This window comes from Amblyomma americanum, chromosome 5 (genome assembly GCF_052857255.1).
Source record: "Amblyomma americanum isolate KBUSLIRL-KWMA chromosome 5, ASM5285725v1, whole genome shotgun sequence".
NCBI classification, from domain to species: domain Eukaryota; kingdom Metazoa; phylum Arthropoda; class Arachnida; order Ixodida; family Ixodidae; genus Amblyomma; species Amblyomma americanum.
The window spans coordinates 21436323-21452433 of NC_135501.1; the positions used below are offsets into that span (position 1 = coordinate 21436323).

Here is a 16111-nt window from a genome sequence, read left to right on the forward strand (position 1 = left end):
AGGCGGGGCTTCAGGTTGCAGAGACGCCACTGGTGACCCGGGGTCCAAAACTGAGGCTGTACCGAATTGCGTGCCGGGAGTCAGCGCGAGAGGTACGCTGCTGATGTTGAGTATAAATACGTGGGCCTCTCCTTTGAGCACAGGCAGAAGGCTTCGAGGGGAGGTCATCTGACGGGCTGGAGCTGAACACCGGATGGGTTCGAACAGCACGTCTGCTGTGACCGGGCTGTCAAGCTTGGCATACACCCACGTTGCCGCACCCGGTGGCAGGGTCACGGCGGACGCCACAGTCACGGTAGTGACGTCGAACGGCTTGACTCGACACGGCCACTTCGTCGCGAGGTCACGCAGAGATGCTGAGGCACGCTTGGTCACCGACACCAGGGACTGCCACAGGGCGACACCGAGGCTGGAAACCCGGCTAAGCCAGCCCGGCCCACAGAGAGTTCGGCTCGCCCGTGGTTTGGCTCTAGTAAAATTAAGGATGACTCCGGCTTGCTGGCACCACCCGCACCCGAGGACCACTGGCCAAATAGGGCTGTCTGCGACAACAAACTCGGTGGAGATGGTATTTCCGAGTGCTGTCAGGTGGACGACGACACGTCCGACTTGCTCCACAGGGGTGCCGTTAAAAGCTAAGAGCCGGGTTTTGGCGGCTGGCAGAAGCAGGTGGGGCGCGTTAGCAACAAACGATTTGTGCAGTACATTGACAGCCGCTCCAGTGTCAACCAAGGCCTTTACGTGCCGGTCAAGCAGGGCGACGTCGACGAGCACGTAAGGAGCATCAGTGGTAATCGGAGCCGACGAAAGGAGGGGACGCGGAGAACGAAGGAGTGTGGGGACGGAACTCCGGGGGCACCGTTCCGCCAAATCGTTTCCCGACGTTGGAGGGCCGGCACAGTCCCTCGCGTAGTGTCCCTGCAGGCCGCAGCGGAAGCAGGTCATGCGGACGTCGTTACGCAGGCGTCGGATAGAGGCCGCAGTTGGGGCTGCGGACCGAGGAGCCTGCACCCGGACGCTGCGCTCGGCAGACGGTGGCGACCCCCGCGTGGCCAGCAAAGTCAATTCCGCCTCGATGGCGAGCGCCATGGCGGCGCGGACGGAATCAGGACGGCCAGAGCGGACCAAGCGCTGCACCTCGGGGAGTCGGATGGCGTCGACAAACGCCTCGGTGCCGACCAGGGCCACGGCGTTCTGAGGCGCTCCCGGCAGCGACTGCAGAGCCAGGCGCTCAATGGCGGCGGCGAGGTCCTGGTACGTCTCCCCGGGCTCTTGACGGCGGGCTCGCAGGCGGTGGTACTGCACACGGGGTTGACCTGAGGCACCATAGTGGTCGGCGAGGAGGCCCGCCAGAAAAGTGTAAGAGCCCAGCTGGTCGGGCGGCACGTTCTGCAGCAGCTCGGTGGCGCGGCCCCTCAGTTTTGCAACGAGCATCCATGCCTTCATTTGCTCGTCCCAGCCTCTCGCCGCCGCAATACCGTCCAGCTGGATGCGGTAAGCATCCCACGAGATGGTGCCGTCAAATGTGGGCAATTCCACAACGTCCAACGAACACTGCGGCGAGGACGCACCCGCGCCGAGCACGCCATTGGCGGCCACGACCGCAGGCCCAGCGACGGCAGAGCCGTAAACAGCGGCGGCGGGGACGCCCAAAGGCACCTGACCTGTGCTCGGCTCGGCTGGCACCAGGCGACGGAGTTCGCGCCGGAGAGCTTCCATCTCCCCAGCCTGGGCAGTCAGACGGGCCTCCCATGCGTCCATCCGTTGGGTGACTGTATCCAGGAGGCGCTCAACACCGGCGTCCGGCTGCTGCGAAGAGCCGAGCCCCTCCGAGCGCCTAGGTCTAGCGGCGCCGGCCGCCGCGTCATCGGCGCTATCGGCTGGCGGTGGACTCCTGTCGTCTGGCACGTTCGGTGCTTGATTCTGGGAGCGGGTGAGCGGCATGATCCCACCGCTGCCACCAAAATGTTACGGTGTGGGATGCCACGGGGTGGCCACGGGCCCGCCCAGAGAAATATAGCAGCAGTACGGAGGAGAGCCGGCGAAGCACGACCGGCGGCGGCCAAGCTTTCTCGTTCTATCTCCCTCGTGCTAGAGCCGCGCGCTCGCCGCTCGCGCTCGCTCTCCGCCTCTTCTTTTATTCCCGTATCAATATATAGACAGCGACATGTGGGTAAAGCTAACTGCAACCTGAGAGGTACCGAAAAGCAAAGAGCTGCAGAAATTGTATAAAACATGCCAAGACGTCTTCAAGAAAAAATAATAGGGTGCGTTAGCTAAGCTGGAGCCCATTTCAAGCCGCGAATGTCAGCTACGCGTTTGATCAAGCGGACTTGTTGACAAGTTGGTAGATTTTAGAAGCGGACCAATAAGAATCTTCTGGATGAGTTTGCCTTTCCAGGAATGTTGCACATGGGGGCAATGACCGAGTGCTGCGACGCTTCAGTCGATCCAAGCCGAATTGCTGGTAACTGGCAATTGATTACGAAGGGGTCAGCGCACAGGTAAATTGGCTTGGAAATGGGGGGGGGGGGAGCCGACCATGTGGTTTGCCAGAGGTCTCCCCTGCCACCTGTTTCTGACCGGCGTAGTTTTGGCTGCTAGGCTGCGAACCCCATGGGAGGCCGCAGTGACTGCCACCAACAGTGAGGTCCAGCTGCGCCTGCGATGTCCGATGCCCGGGGCGGAGGCAGGATTGGATTTGAAACAGGTTGGACACACGGACTCCGGCACAGAAGACGTGGAAAATTTTGAAAAGGTCTTCGAATACACGGGACTTCCCTCCTTCAATCGGGAGCGTGCACCGTCCGGCTACTGAAGCGGCGGTTTCTGGTTACGGAGGAACCAGGTCTACGCGGGGGGCTCTAGTAGCCGAGCTCGAACTATAGCTCGAAGAATTGTTTTAGGCCAACCGTATGGTCGCAAAAGCCATCGCGGGACGCCGACAGGGGGCACTGAATAGGACCTGACCGGGACAGCCGTTGATGTTGTGGAGTACGGGTGAGTAGGCCTGGGTCATCTCACCATAAGCCACGTTCTTAGTACTTGGCCAGGTCAGCCCTGCCTTGAACACTCCCTACCTTGTGATGCGGAGCAAGCAAGGGGGGAAAATAAGTTGCATGGTTGGTGTGTCGAAGCACAAATGGGCCACAGTGGGAAGGTTTGGTCAAGAGCTTAGGTTGGTGGGCCGGTAGGCCAACCATCAGAGATGCCAGAGGATGAATCACATCACGCATACTTTCATTGCCTGAAAAACCGCGAAAACCACTTGACGGCTAATATCGACTAGGAGGGGGCAAACCCCTCTGTGAATCAGAAGAACCGACGACCTGGACTGCGGTTTGCAAGGGCTGCATAATCAGGCGTCAAGGAGGCGCCCCAGGTAGCTACCCCCGTGGTAGGTTCTCCTGTCTCCAAAGACGGAGCCTCTTGCATTTGGGGGTGGTCAGGCCTCCCGCGAGTGAGAGCCGCACCATTGGAAAAATCTTGATCCTCTACCTGCCCTGGCCAGGCTGGCCTGAAAAGGAGTCAAGACAACTGAAGGATCATGGCAAAAACTCTCAGTCCCCATTCCTGTCCAAACTCACATAACACATACCATTACAACCTATTTACCCATCCTTCATAGCTCATCTCTATCGCAGGGGAGATCAGAGGGATCTCCCCTGGCATGGGTCGCTATTGTAGCTTTCCCTACTGATTTCGTGCCAACTTAGGGTGTCCAAAACACCAATTGCCTTCGAGCCTCAATTTTTTTATGCTAGAATTGATTTGAGCCCGTTTTCCTTATGGGGTGTGGGCAGGAAATTGTTATTTTTATTTCTTTATCTTGCCCACTAACGAATGTCTTGGACAGGCCGCGGCAGCTGAGGCGGAGAATGGACGGCCTGCTTAATGTAGCGGCTGCTATCGGCACATGCGAATATGAGCAAGATGACGTAAATAGATTGTAGTTGCGACCAGGCATCACGCCGCTGGCCGACATGTGAGGCTCTGCCTACCACTTCAGTGCGCTGGTCAGCCCAGAGCCAGTCCTTTGTCAGTGAGCGGCAATGATAGCTGGACAACCGTCATGTGCCGGTGGCGGACTGACTAACAAACGTTGTAGCCGCACATATGCCAAGCCGTGCACACACACAGGCTCCAAATCTGAGCGCACACCGCAGGTTCTCTTCTCAGAGATAAGTCGATGGGCGAAGGACGTGCGAACTTCATTTTGGGCTGTGCCCGGAGAGGGATCCTTCGACTGCTTGAGTTGCTGTGCCACAGATACCAGCAGCAGCTTTGGTCACGGGTTTTGGGAGCTTCTGCAGAAGTGTCTGCGAGAACAGTCTATTTAAATACAAGCAGAACCAGGCACGAAAACGAGAGGAGTCTTTGATCCCGCATAGGAAAGGCCACAAGGGGTTCCGATTGACAGCAATGAGTGCTGCCACGCAAATTGAAGACGTCCCAAAGTGGACACATATGGATTAGCTGTTTTTCGCGCACGCAGAGCGACGCATATTCTGTGGTATGGGGTGGTGCATGTAGCGTGTCATCGTTGGAGCGTGTTCCGAGGCACACGGGATACGGTTCGCCAGGTGGCGTCACTTGCTAGGGTCTGAGTCGTGCTCCTGTGTGCCGAATCGAGCAGTGATAAATCAGAACAGGCGAAACTTCCTCTAATAGCTTATGGGGAGCCACAGAGAGCGAGCATTAAACGAAAACTAAGGGCGAATAGAAGTTTGCAATGAATTATACATTTCTGCGTTCGTATGCCAATGACGTTAATTCCACTGAAAAGAGAGCCTAGGAGCTAGAGAAATATATAAAAAAAAATCAATTGCCACCCTCTTCCTTTTATGCAAGCAATCTTTTCTTGTTTTTGCCTGAGCGATCATTTGAGGCCAGGGTCTATACCGAAGGCAGCTATATAAATATTCTGGTTCAAGTTTTTGTAGACAAACTCCGTAAAACACCGCAATTCATTCCCAAATTAGACCACGGACTCGGTTTAGTTCTCTCTATCACGAGTCGAAATAGAACGTTGGGAGAATTTGCAAAAGCAATTCGTCCACCAATGAATGCGCCTTTAACAGCTGGTCCAACATGAACTGAAATTTGGCGCTCCTAGTCATGAGGCCACCGCGACGGACACTGCCAGATGCGGCGGCGTCCGGGCAGGCTACACGTCGGCGACGAGGCAAGTACAAGGCCGGCACGCGTGTCGCGGCCCCGTTTGTGTTTCGACAGTGTTGACACGCTCCCTCGGCGGAGGCGAGAGTGGCCGAGGGAGAGTCTCCTTCGCCGCGTGCTCTGATTTGCAGTGGCGGCCACCCTTTCCCCGGCGCGACGTTTCGCTTTCGGGAGAGCGGCCGGTTTCACTTGCGAGCGGGCTGCCGCGCTGCGTACTCGCCGCCGCCAGCTGCTGGGTGCGTGTGTTGTGTGCGTGTGTGCGCGAGTGGATACGCCGCCGCCATGTCCTGGATTACTGCCGCCCGCTGGCAGCCGCTGCTCCTCGTCCTCTGCCTCTTCGTCGCGGCGCCGGAACGTGCGGGTGAGTGCATGAAGATCATGTTCTCGCTGCCTCTCTCTGTGAGAGCTTCTCAGCCTCGTGCGGCTGATCTTTCGGCCGCACTCCTTCCTCGGACACAGTGCCTGAAGTTGAGGAAGCGGCGCTCCGGTGGTGTAGCGCACGTCCATGCATCCTCGACGCGAGAACTTCGTCGTCCGCCAACGGCGTTAGTCGGGGCGATCCAGGCGCTCACGATGCAACCGCGCATCTGGGAACAGGGCGGACATTCGATGTTGCGACTGGGTGCTCTTTGTTAACCAGCAACGTCAGCGCTACTTCGATCCCCGCAGTTTTGCTGCCATCGGCAAGTCTTGCACAAACATCGCCTTTAGGCTCTACGTGACCTGCTCCGCGAATCGACTTCAAGCGCGATTCGAATGGCCGCCGCTTCCGAACCTCCATCATCCGTGTCATTCGGTTCCCGGGTCCCTGTACTCCATTTTTGTTCTAACGTTTCTCGCCCTTCCATATATTCGCGTATTCATGTTTTGTTTGCGCACCTTCCAATGTATACCTGTTATTTGTTACGTCAGCTTCCTTTATCGCTGAATATGGAATTTCAACTGCAAAGGGCTGCGTCCTGGTCGCTTCGTTTGCTCTTGCGTTACTTCAAGGTTTCAGACATAACTTCACCAGCGAAAGCACGACGTCACCAGGAGAAGAACACAGGACAACGCTGGACTAACAATTGAAGTTTAATCGAGAAACGGGCAACCTAGGACACCAGAAGAAGCATGCGTATTATACACACTAAAAAAACTAAGAAACATATACATAAGGGGCGTTTCTCGATTAAACTTCACTTGTTAGTCCAGCGCTGTCCTGTGTCCTTCTTCTCATGGTGTCTCGTGCTTTCGCTGGTGAAGTTATGTCTGAAATACACCAACTAGCCCACATGGTTACCTTGTTGCTTCAAGGGTTGCCGGCCGCAGGATCAAGACACATTCCTGACGGAAAATCCATCCGAATCTTCGGATCAGAACAGCACTTCCGACCGTCGCTGACTACAAACGTACGGCGCCCGCCCGCGAACGGAGCGCCTGTCATACGGTGGTACTGGTGGAGTATAGGGTAGCCATCTGCTGGCCGCGCCAAGGGTCGATGTTCGTGTCGACGCTCCTCTACCTCGGGAGCTGCCAGTGTCTCTGCATATCGATCGGCTTTTCATTGAAATTGGAGCCACTTATCCACTTAAAAAGCAGGTTTAATGTTTTTCGCTGCATTTGTGCGAAGTCACGCCCTTGGCCTCATCTTCTGGAAGTCTGTCCGTGCGTAAGACGACATGTGCAGCGTCGGATTACAAACATGTAGTTTCTTACGTCGCTCACTGTAGTCCGCAGCAACATCGGCTGAAACCAAACTTGGTTGTGTACGTTTCATTCGTCACTGTTGAATTTCGGTTGAGGGGTGCTTACACGTGCTCACGTCGCATGCCACATACAAAGAACAGCACAAACCAGTATTGTGATGTCTATAAAAGCGAAAATAAAGCCAACGATGCAAACTGAAATTACTGAATTTATTCTCGTGCTAAAGCACTGGAAGGTCTGCATTTTCTATCTCGATGCAGAATATCTGGAAGAATTTAGATAGTGATAGTCTATAGATGGCGTGTGCGTGACGTAATGGGCGCCAGGATTGTGTGTACCATGCATAATAGCATTCACTGAGCACATCGTAGCTAGTGGATATAAGTGGATTAAACAAGTGCGCAGCCCTTCAGTATTGTCCACGTCCGCCAGCACGGTGGCTGCTGTGGCGTCAGTGCAAGTCATCTATATTTTTTAAAACTGGTCACGTAAAGAGCGATATTTCATTGTGGAAGCCTACTGAGAGCTGTGGGAACAGAGGCAGATTTTACACATCGCGCTTCACCTTTTCTGTCTAATTCAACTGCCCCCCCCCCCCCCCCCACACCACCTGCTGTTCTGCCCTGCTAGTGTGCGGCACATTTTTTGTCAAGGTAACGTGCACCTTGCTCACTGAAGAGAACAATTCAAAATACTTCACAAAGCATCCCTTTTGACTGCTCAGAATACGCAGTCAGGCTGTATATTAGGTTTCTTCAACTTGTGCGTAGTTTATGCCCTTCCCGGAAATAGGTCCAGCGGCGTCAGCTCGGCACATGTACTGAATAGTGGCAGTCGCCGTCTTCGGTCTTTTGATTTGAAGAGAGCAGCACCAAAAATCGCCAATACGGCCGTATTTCTTCGCCACTTTTGCCCCGGAGACGGAGTCCGCATGGAGGCTGCGGCGCCCGTTCGTTGATACGCGCGCCCTGCTATATGTTCGCGCTTGTGGGCGCACTCACAAGGCCTCTGCCTTCTCAAGGACTACGAGCGCGCCCGAAGCGAGGCTCCAGTGTGCTTTGTTCCATCGCATGGGAACGCCGCAAACGGAACGCGCAGCACTGGCGACGGGCGTGCAGCCGCTATGGGGTCAAAAACTGGCCGAGCAAGAACCGTAATCAGGGCTATGCAGCGAGGAGGCGCCGACTCGTAGTCAAGAAACAGGCGTTAGTCCGCCGTGTAGCAAGTATTTGCTTCTTATGCCTCCTCGTGATGCAACCTCTTCGTACTGCCCACAGCCCTGCCTGGCGCTTCATGCTTTCTTGCGTGCTACAACAGAGCGAGATTCGACTGCCGATTCTTAGTAATCCACCGCTTTTTCTTCACAAAAGGGTGCTGCTCGGCGAGCTGATGACTGAACATGTGAGAAGAAAAAAGAAGTGCAAAAAGAGGAGACGAAGAACCGCTGCCGCTTTGGAAGCCGCAACGGCCACATTTAGGTGGGAAGTCCGTGCCGTATACTTTACAAGCGCGGACTGTCGTGCTGGTCCGCAAGCGGGCAGCGTAGACGGGCGTGCGGCCGACCCCGGCTGCATTCAATCGTGCCAGAGGAATTGAATGCTACGCAGCCTAAAAAAATGATTCTTACGTGTGCAGCCCAGAACACGAATGGTCCACGCTACTCCTCTTGGCAGCAGTCCGCCTCGAGCGTGCCACAGCGAATGGTGTGGGCTGGAGAGGAAGGTAAACAACAAAGCTGGGAAAGAGTGATGATGCCGACAGGAACGACAAGCCGGCGGCACTTTTTTAGACACCGCTCAGTCAGCTATTTTAACGAGCCGTGAGGACAAACCGCAGCTCTGCTTTTTCCTCAAAACAGAGCGCACTAGACAGTTTGGCACTTTCCACTTTCTTGCGATACCAGTTCGTTCACGTCGTCAAAAATTTATTATCCATTAATTAATGTTTTGTGTGTGTGTGTGTGTGTGTGTGTGTGTGTGTGTGTGTGTGTGTGTGTGTGTGTGTGTGTGTGTGTGTGTGTGTGTGTGTGTGTGTGTGTGTGTGTGTGTGTGTGTGTGTGTGTGTGTGTGTGTGTGTGTGTGTGTGTGTGTGTGTGTGTGTGTGTGTGTGTGTGTGTGTGTGTGTGTGTGTGTGTGCAAGGCAAGCGCAGCCAGTGGCTGATGCCGTAATTCGACTCGTCGGCTTCTGTGTCGCTGCATCTGAGTCCAAAAATCACTTTCGTACAGCGCTGCCCCGCCAAGAAATTCCTGGGTCCGTTTCGTTCTACACCACAAGGGGCAGTTCAGAAAACCTTCAGCGGCAGCAAGCTATCGGATGGCAGCCCTGTCGCACGCGGCTCCGGGCGTGTTTCCAGCCGTGGGACTGCTCAGTTGAGCGTCGCTGACCCTATAGGGCGACGCGACATCGTCCCGTGAGAAGGGAAGGCAACAATGGCGTCCCGGGGCTTTGTTCGTCGGAGCCCTGGTTTCGAGACCGATCTACTCCCCTTGGAATGCGCCGCCGGATACTGCGAGCATAACAACGACCGCCCATTTTGCTATGGCTTACGCAAATGCTGGGTTCCTTTTATTTTGCCTGTGGAGCCGACGAAGCAAATATATTCGGCATTACCGCGCACCCGAAAGGAAAGTGGGTTCCAGCTGAAGGAGCAATACCACTACGGTTCGTTCATTGTTCGCCAAGAGCGCATCAAGGACCGGGCACAACGGAGACAGGTGCACTACCGTGAGCAAAAGGAATCGACCCCCTCGTGTGCCGAGCCTTGCCGTTCTGCGTGCGGTCGCCATGCCCCATGAAGCGCTCCTGGTTTCGATGCCGGTCAATGAATACGTAACCTACTCGCCCATTTTTCAGCATGCTTCCTATCCCTTTTTTTATTTATTCCTTTAGCTACTTTTAGCGCGGATCCTGTATTTCTTTTTGATTCTTCTGTTATTCCCAGCAGTGTGCACCAACTAGCTCAACTCTCCGTTTTATTCAAGTTTATTTCTTTTCGACGTATAACGTGACCAGCTGCAAAGAGATAATCGCAAAATTTAGCTCAGGTGGAGCTGGCACGCCAGCTGTTGAATGCCAACGCACATTGTTTGAGGGTCTGCTAGCCTACACTGATGAAGCCTCAGGGCCGGTAAAGCATGTGCGCCATACTAGTCCAGGCTGTGTAACTTCTTTACACGCGAACGGTTTAGACCATGGCGCAGTAAGGAAGCTCGGCGTACAAAGATTGCTCTGAGGAGGACGAAAGTAAACGGATATTCCATTCCGAACGCAATCGCTCCTTCTCGGTCTGAGATTGTGAAACATTGTTTGTCTGTGAGAAAGCGCACTAACGACCATTACCGGCACGCACGTATCATAGCTCGCAATTTCAATTAGGTGACGCGTAAAAAGTGTCTGCAGGCAATAGCGTGCTTCGTTTACTTTTTACGCACGTGTATGTGTCCGCCTCGAGCGATGTGGAAACGGCGCAAGCGAACGGTGCATGCCGGCGAAGAATGGCGAATTCGAGGATGGATTTTTGGCGCACTCTCTATAAAGCGTTGTTGACGACTGAAACAAGGCACAGAGATCTTTGAAAAATTAGTCGTATTTTTTCTGAGCCTTAGCGATTACTGTCAGGGAATACAACCTGCTTTCGGCTGCGAATTTCTACAACACTAGAACGGACCACACTCCTACAGCCCTTCATCCGCTTCGCTAGCCTGATTTTTCACAATTTCCTCAATCGTATTTTACGGTTAACTACACAGCGGGACGTTCGCGCTGCCTGCTACATGTCTGAACCCTGAACAGTCTCATGTTCTCCCATCCTGATTGCACTGGAAACTGCTTAGACCCCTTTTCTGATTCATTTCTATTTCACAAGTTACGCTAGTCTCGCATAGCTGCTGTGGCCACTGAAATGTCCAGAGAACGTGACCACGCAGACTGCGCAAACTCGTTAGGCTTCTTATTATTCCAGCGTGGATTTTCACGCTTTCGGTTCCGTTGCACACTTTTGGTACACTCGCGGAGAGCCTCTCGTGGCTATGCAGTGGAAGCTACGAGGGCGAGGCTCTTACTACGCTCTCGCGAGGGAGCGAGATGGGCGTTTAAGCTGGCGGCGCCCGCCCGTAACTTCCGCAGCGTAGCCACAAAAGGCTGTCCCCGAGTACAGCGTTGTAGTGCACATGCTTCGAATAAGAAAATCGGCTGAAAATCGGTGCTTGCACTGTGTCTCTGTTGGTCTCCGTGTATCTTTTCATTGCCACTAAGTTCGGTTCACCGCTCCCAGGATCAAACTTTTCGCCGTGCTTAGTCTGGGGAAATACTCAGTAAATGTAATAAAATACTACCTTGTCTCTCCACAGTTGCTAACCATTGGACATTACTCAAGCTTTATGTATTTTATTAGTCCACATTATTGCGATTCACAGGCGAAATGCAGTCACAAAAATTGGAGAGGAAACTTAAAGGGGCTGTGAAAGGATGTCTCAACAAAGATCCGATGTTGCTAGGATGCTCCAGGACGCCGCTTGACAAGTGACCTCTAGCAAGAATTTCTTTAGGTGCGCTTCGTAGAAGTTGAGTAATCTGTAGTCAAAATTTGAATTTCCGCGTCTTCGCGCCTTTCCCTCTCCTCTCGTCACTTTTTGCAAATGTCGGCTCTCCTCCACCGGCCCCTCGCACTCGTCCCCTTCGCCGGCTGCCGACGCGCGCGAACCAATGCTAGCTGTCCGCTGCTGACGTAACGAGCGCGCATTTGGGCAAAAGCTCGGCACCGCTGGTCGCCGCTAGGCGCGGAAGCGTCAGCTTTAAAAATTGTACTGTAAATTATCGGCTCGCTCTTGAGGTCTTGTATGCGGCATGAACGCTCGTTGGCCTGCACTCTACATAATGTGAGCACTTTATACACAATATCAAACGCCCTTATCAGGGACCTTTTAAGCTCCGCCTCAAGGGTATGACGCGATAGCGTAGTGGGTTAGGCTCTCCATTCAAAACAGTTTGACACCTTTGAACGCATTTTTCATTTTTTCAATTGTTTGAAATAACTAAATGATCAGGTACACACAATAATTTTTGAATTAGAATCATCAAGCATTGGTGTTTCATTCTGAGCATTTTTACACCTTTCAGCTCCCTTTTTACGATTTTTCATTTCTTTAATTATTCAAATAATTACAATGACTTCCTTAACTCGTCATCGCCTAGCACACACCAATCGACCATCAATCACTATAACCACAGATGACCACGATACCATTTTTTGCGCACCTCCCCAATTATAGGCCGCCGGTTCGAATCCCTGCCGTGAGCTCGGCTCTAACTTGACTACTAAGTTTAGGCTGCGCGAAATGCTGAATCGTATGACACCATCCGGAACATTCTGCGGCACACGGTTGGCATGGTACGATATCTTCAAGGCAGTCCTCGACTATTTCCGACACGCGCTGCCGACCAAGCCAACGCATCCGGACTAGCTAGCCGTGCAGTGGCAGAGTGGTTACGGCGCTCGGCTGCTGGCCCAAAAGACGCGGGTTCGATCCCGGCCGCGGCGGTCGAATTTCAATGGAGGTGAAATTCTAAAGGCCCGTGTACTGTCCGATGTCCGTGCACGTTAAAGAACCCCAGGTGGTCGAATTTTCCGGAGCCCTTCACTATGGCGTCTCTGATAGCCTGAGTCGCTTTGGGACGTTAAGCCCCCATAAACCAAACCAAGCATCCGAACTAGCTGTTTACGCTGTCGCGTAAAATCCAGTGTTCATGCTTGCCATGCAATTTACGCGGTGTTATGCATGTACTGTGCTTTTACTCTTTTCTTTTTTTTTGCTTTGACAGAGATGCCGTTCCTGTTATTGTTTTGTTCACTTTATGCGAACTGCCATTGAAGGGGCCTGTGGCGCTCTCAAACTCTCTTTTCGGCAGCTTTTTCTGCAGGCTTCCTGCATCAAGTAAACTGATGTAAATAAAGTCCTATTATTATTATTATTATTATTATTATTATTATTATTATTATTATTATTATTATTATTATTATTATTATTATTATTATTATTATTATTATTATTACAGGAGTCACTTATATTACTTGGAAAAGTATGACATTGCCTTTTAAGATATACTAGGATCCTAATGTTACCTTCATGATCGCTGTAAAAGCTACAACAGCTAAACTGAGCAACTTAACAAAGTGACAAAACGAACAAAGTGACAAAATGGCCCGCAAAGGAGGCCCTGCAGCCAATGGCGTCGTTTCATTCTTAACATGTCATGGTTAAACCGTGTCTAGTTCCGTGCATTAACCACGATGTCAAGAGCTGGAGGGCCTCTTTTGAAGAGTGTTTGCCACTTCGTCAATGAATTGTGTCCGACCGTACAGTATACATCCCTCGCCTTTTGCTAGTCTACAAACTTTTGAGGGAATTTCCTCCCAGGCGGCAGTAGGCGTTCGTGCTCTTGTGTCGCGTAATTAGGTGGCGGCTGCGCGCTACTTCATGCGCGCAGACAGCGTGCAGGGCGAACAGAGATTCACTGCTTTCTGCAGCAGTGCTGGTCTTGTGCCCTCCTGAGTGCCGGCGTGTTCGCATTGTCGTCGCACATGCAGGAAACGCATTCTATGAAAGACACAATACTAAGAAAGAAAGGCTAAGAAAGACATAATACTAACGCTGTTGGTTTCCGCTTGGAAAGCGCACGGAGACTGCTCTTTCGACGCGTTGATGCACCCGGTCCGCATCTCCTCACGCGCAGCAAGCAGCCTTATGTTCAAGTTCCTGCATCTTGCCCGCGGCCCTGCGATGGCCTAACACGGCACACCTGTGGACACAGGGTTTCTCGTCCACCGTGGCTGTGAGCAGTCGAACAATTGACGAGTGTCTTCCGGGCGTTTGAGTGCCTGCGGCTGCGCCGCCGATCCAAACGGGGTTACCTGCTCGGCTGTCACCTGCATGCGTCGAGCGCGGCGGCCGCTGGGGAGGGGGGGGGGGGGGGGGGCTGTTTGTTACAAGAAAGCAAGGACATCCTCTGACGGTTCGCTACAGTCGGGCTTTGTGCGCCCCCTCGGTGAACGGGCCCCATCGACGCCGATAAAGCATTGAGCGCGCTCAACGTTGCTTACTTAAGGATGCTTTCCAAACCTCCAGTTCCCCGCCGAAACGAACCCGCCGTTTATCGCAGTCGCACGAGCGCGCGGTGTGAGGCCGAAAAGAGCGCCCACCGAGCGACCTTTACTCGCGTCTGCGACGATCACGGAGGCTCCATCCAAGACTCGTTTGCACATCGGGCGAAATTCTGGGGGCGTCGCCTTTTCGGTGAGAGCAGCTGTTGACTGTGATGCACTTGGGCGGTGATGCAGGGCTGAGAAAATGCAGCGTTCTCGTTCCGCGGCTTGTGTTGCGGACACGCGAGCACTTGTTTTCGAGTCTCGCTCCAGCTGGCCTTACGGGCTGAACACCGAGCGCATAAGAGTTTCCAGCTCATTTCGCAAAGTCATGCTCAGCATCCAACACTGACCGTTGCTGCCGGCGGAGGTGCCCTGTGCCTGGTCGTAAAGGCCGAGGTGCCACGGGCCTCTTCTCGGCTTACTACCTTCGCTGCCTTTCAATTCTTGATGCGACACGCGTCGGTGTTGTTTTCCTCGGTTAACTGAACGCTCCTCGGAACAGTACCGCTGTCGTGGCCTCAGAGCGCAATGGCGGAAGCGTGCGCCACTCAACCTGCTTCTGGGCGGCAACCTGCGATGCCTGACGGTTACCGCTCGCGGTTAAATCCTCGTAAATCCGCGCGTAGTGCTTGCATGATATCCGGCGGGGCGAGAAAAGCAGGCTCTGCTATCGGGGCCTACCACCTCGCTTGTTGCTCTCGTAAGTCCGTCAGTCCACCGCCCTTGCACTACGAACTGCTCTTCCGATGCTTAGGCATCTCACTGAGCACTGGGCCTACTGTCAGCATACATTTCTGCGCGGTGAATGCATATGCAGCAAGTCGCACTCTTCGGAGTTTTGAGCTCAGCCGCTGAGGAAAGGTGATCGACCTTTTCACGTCAGCAGTCGTGCAGGTGGCACGGGATCAAATAGCCGCCTAAACTCCAACACGAAATCGGCGTGAACTCGTGGAGAGTGTTTGCGTTTTAGCTCATGCGAGATCGTTCGCTGGTGTTTCAGCCCAATGAATTTTCTGTCCCAACAGCTGTCCATGCATGCCGGCCCTTTTCCGAGTGTGGTGGCGCCACCGTCAAGACTTGTTTCGCCCTAGCGATAGATAAAACTCCCGTCAGCGTTCACCTTGGTTGTTTGGTGCCGTCAGTGCGAGCCAGCTAAACTGCAAGCCCCTCGCACGCGCTCCCGGAGGGCAGCCCGAAGCAGGAATTTCTGCGGCGGAGCATTCGCCCCGTCGTTCACCTTGAAGGGGCTAGGTGCAACACGCGAAAGCTCTCTCGGGAAACTGAGTATTTCGTTAAGAAGCGCTGCAGGGCGAACAACTCGAACCCCATTACGATAATGGGAATTGCTTAACTGTCGGCGCTAATCGATGAGCGTAGCTTACGCGACAGCGGCAAATATAACGTGTAAAGGGTTGAGCCGCTTGTAAAGAACGGAGGAAGCCTCAAACCAGCAAAGAGAAAATTAAGCGTTGATAAGAGTCAGGTGTGCACAATAATATCCAATGTCTTTAACCCTTTGTGTGACAGTTCAAGTGGCAGGCGAATTGTCCACCGACTGCTACAGTAGCCGACGTAATCATGACGGCAATCACAGACGCGGAATGGCCGAAGGATTCTAAATTGTGCCGGTAATAAAATATACAGCAGAGCAAGCCCGCTGAAGGGCACTGTGCTAGAAAAACCGACATTCTGTCGGTGCGACGCCTCATTCTGTCTGCCACACCTCACTGCCACAACTATTACAGGATCATGGAAGAACGCTGACAGTGCCTTAATCCAGAAGAAAGGATACGTCAACGACTTGAATAACTACTCACCGATCAGCATTGTCCACTGCTTGCAAGGCACTAAGTAATCGCCCACAGAATTAGAGCAACTTCTTGCTTCAGTAAACCAGGGGACCAGGCAGACTTTCACAAATGGTACTGGACAATATATGCATTCACGCCATCAGTAAGGCCATACAGAAATTCGAACAACGTGAGCAACACTTATAAACAGCCTTTATAGATTGCGAAGAAGCACTTAACTCAGCCCAAACGCAAGCGGGCATGCAGGTATAGTGAAACAAGGATGTGGGAGATGAAGATATAAAGGTGT

The 16111-nt window shown here is 53.2% G+C and overlaps 1 protein-coding gene across 1 annotated transcript in view; it reads left to right on the top strand.

Annotated features, from left to right (window-relative positions):
• Positions 1-5362: 5362 nt before the first annotated feature.
• Positions 5363-16111, top strand: part of Cda5 (Chitin deacetylase-like 5) — a 263999-nt gene continuing 253250 nt past the window's right edge. The window contains exon 1 of the mRNA XM_077664633.1: positions 5363-5539. Within this exon, the coding sequence (XP_077520759.1) occupies positions 5461-5539 (79 nt within the window). The 5' untranslated portion in view covers positions 5363-5460. The remainder of the gene's footprint in view (positions 5540-16111) is intronic.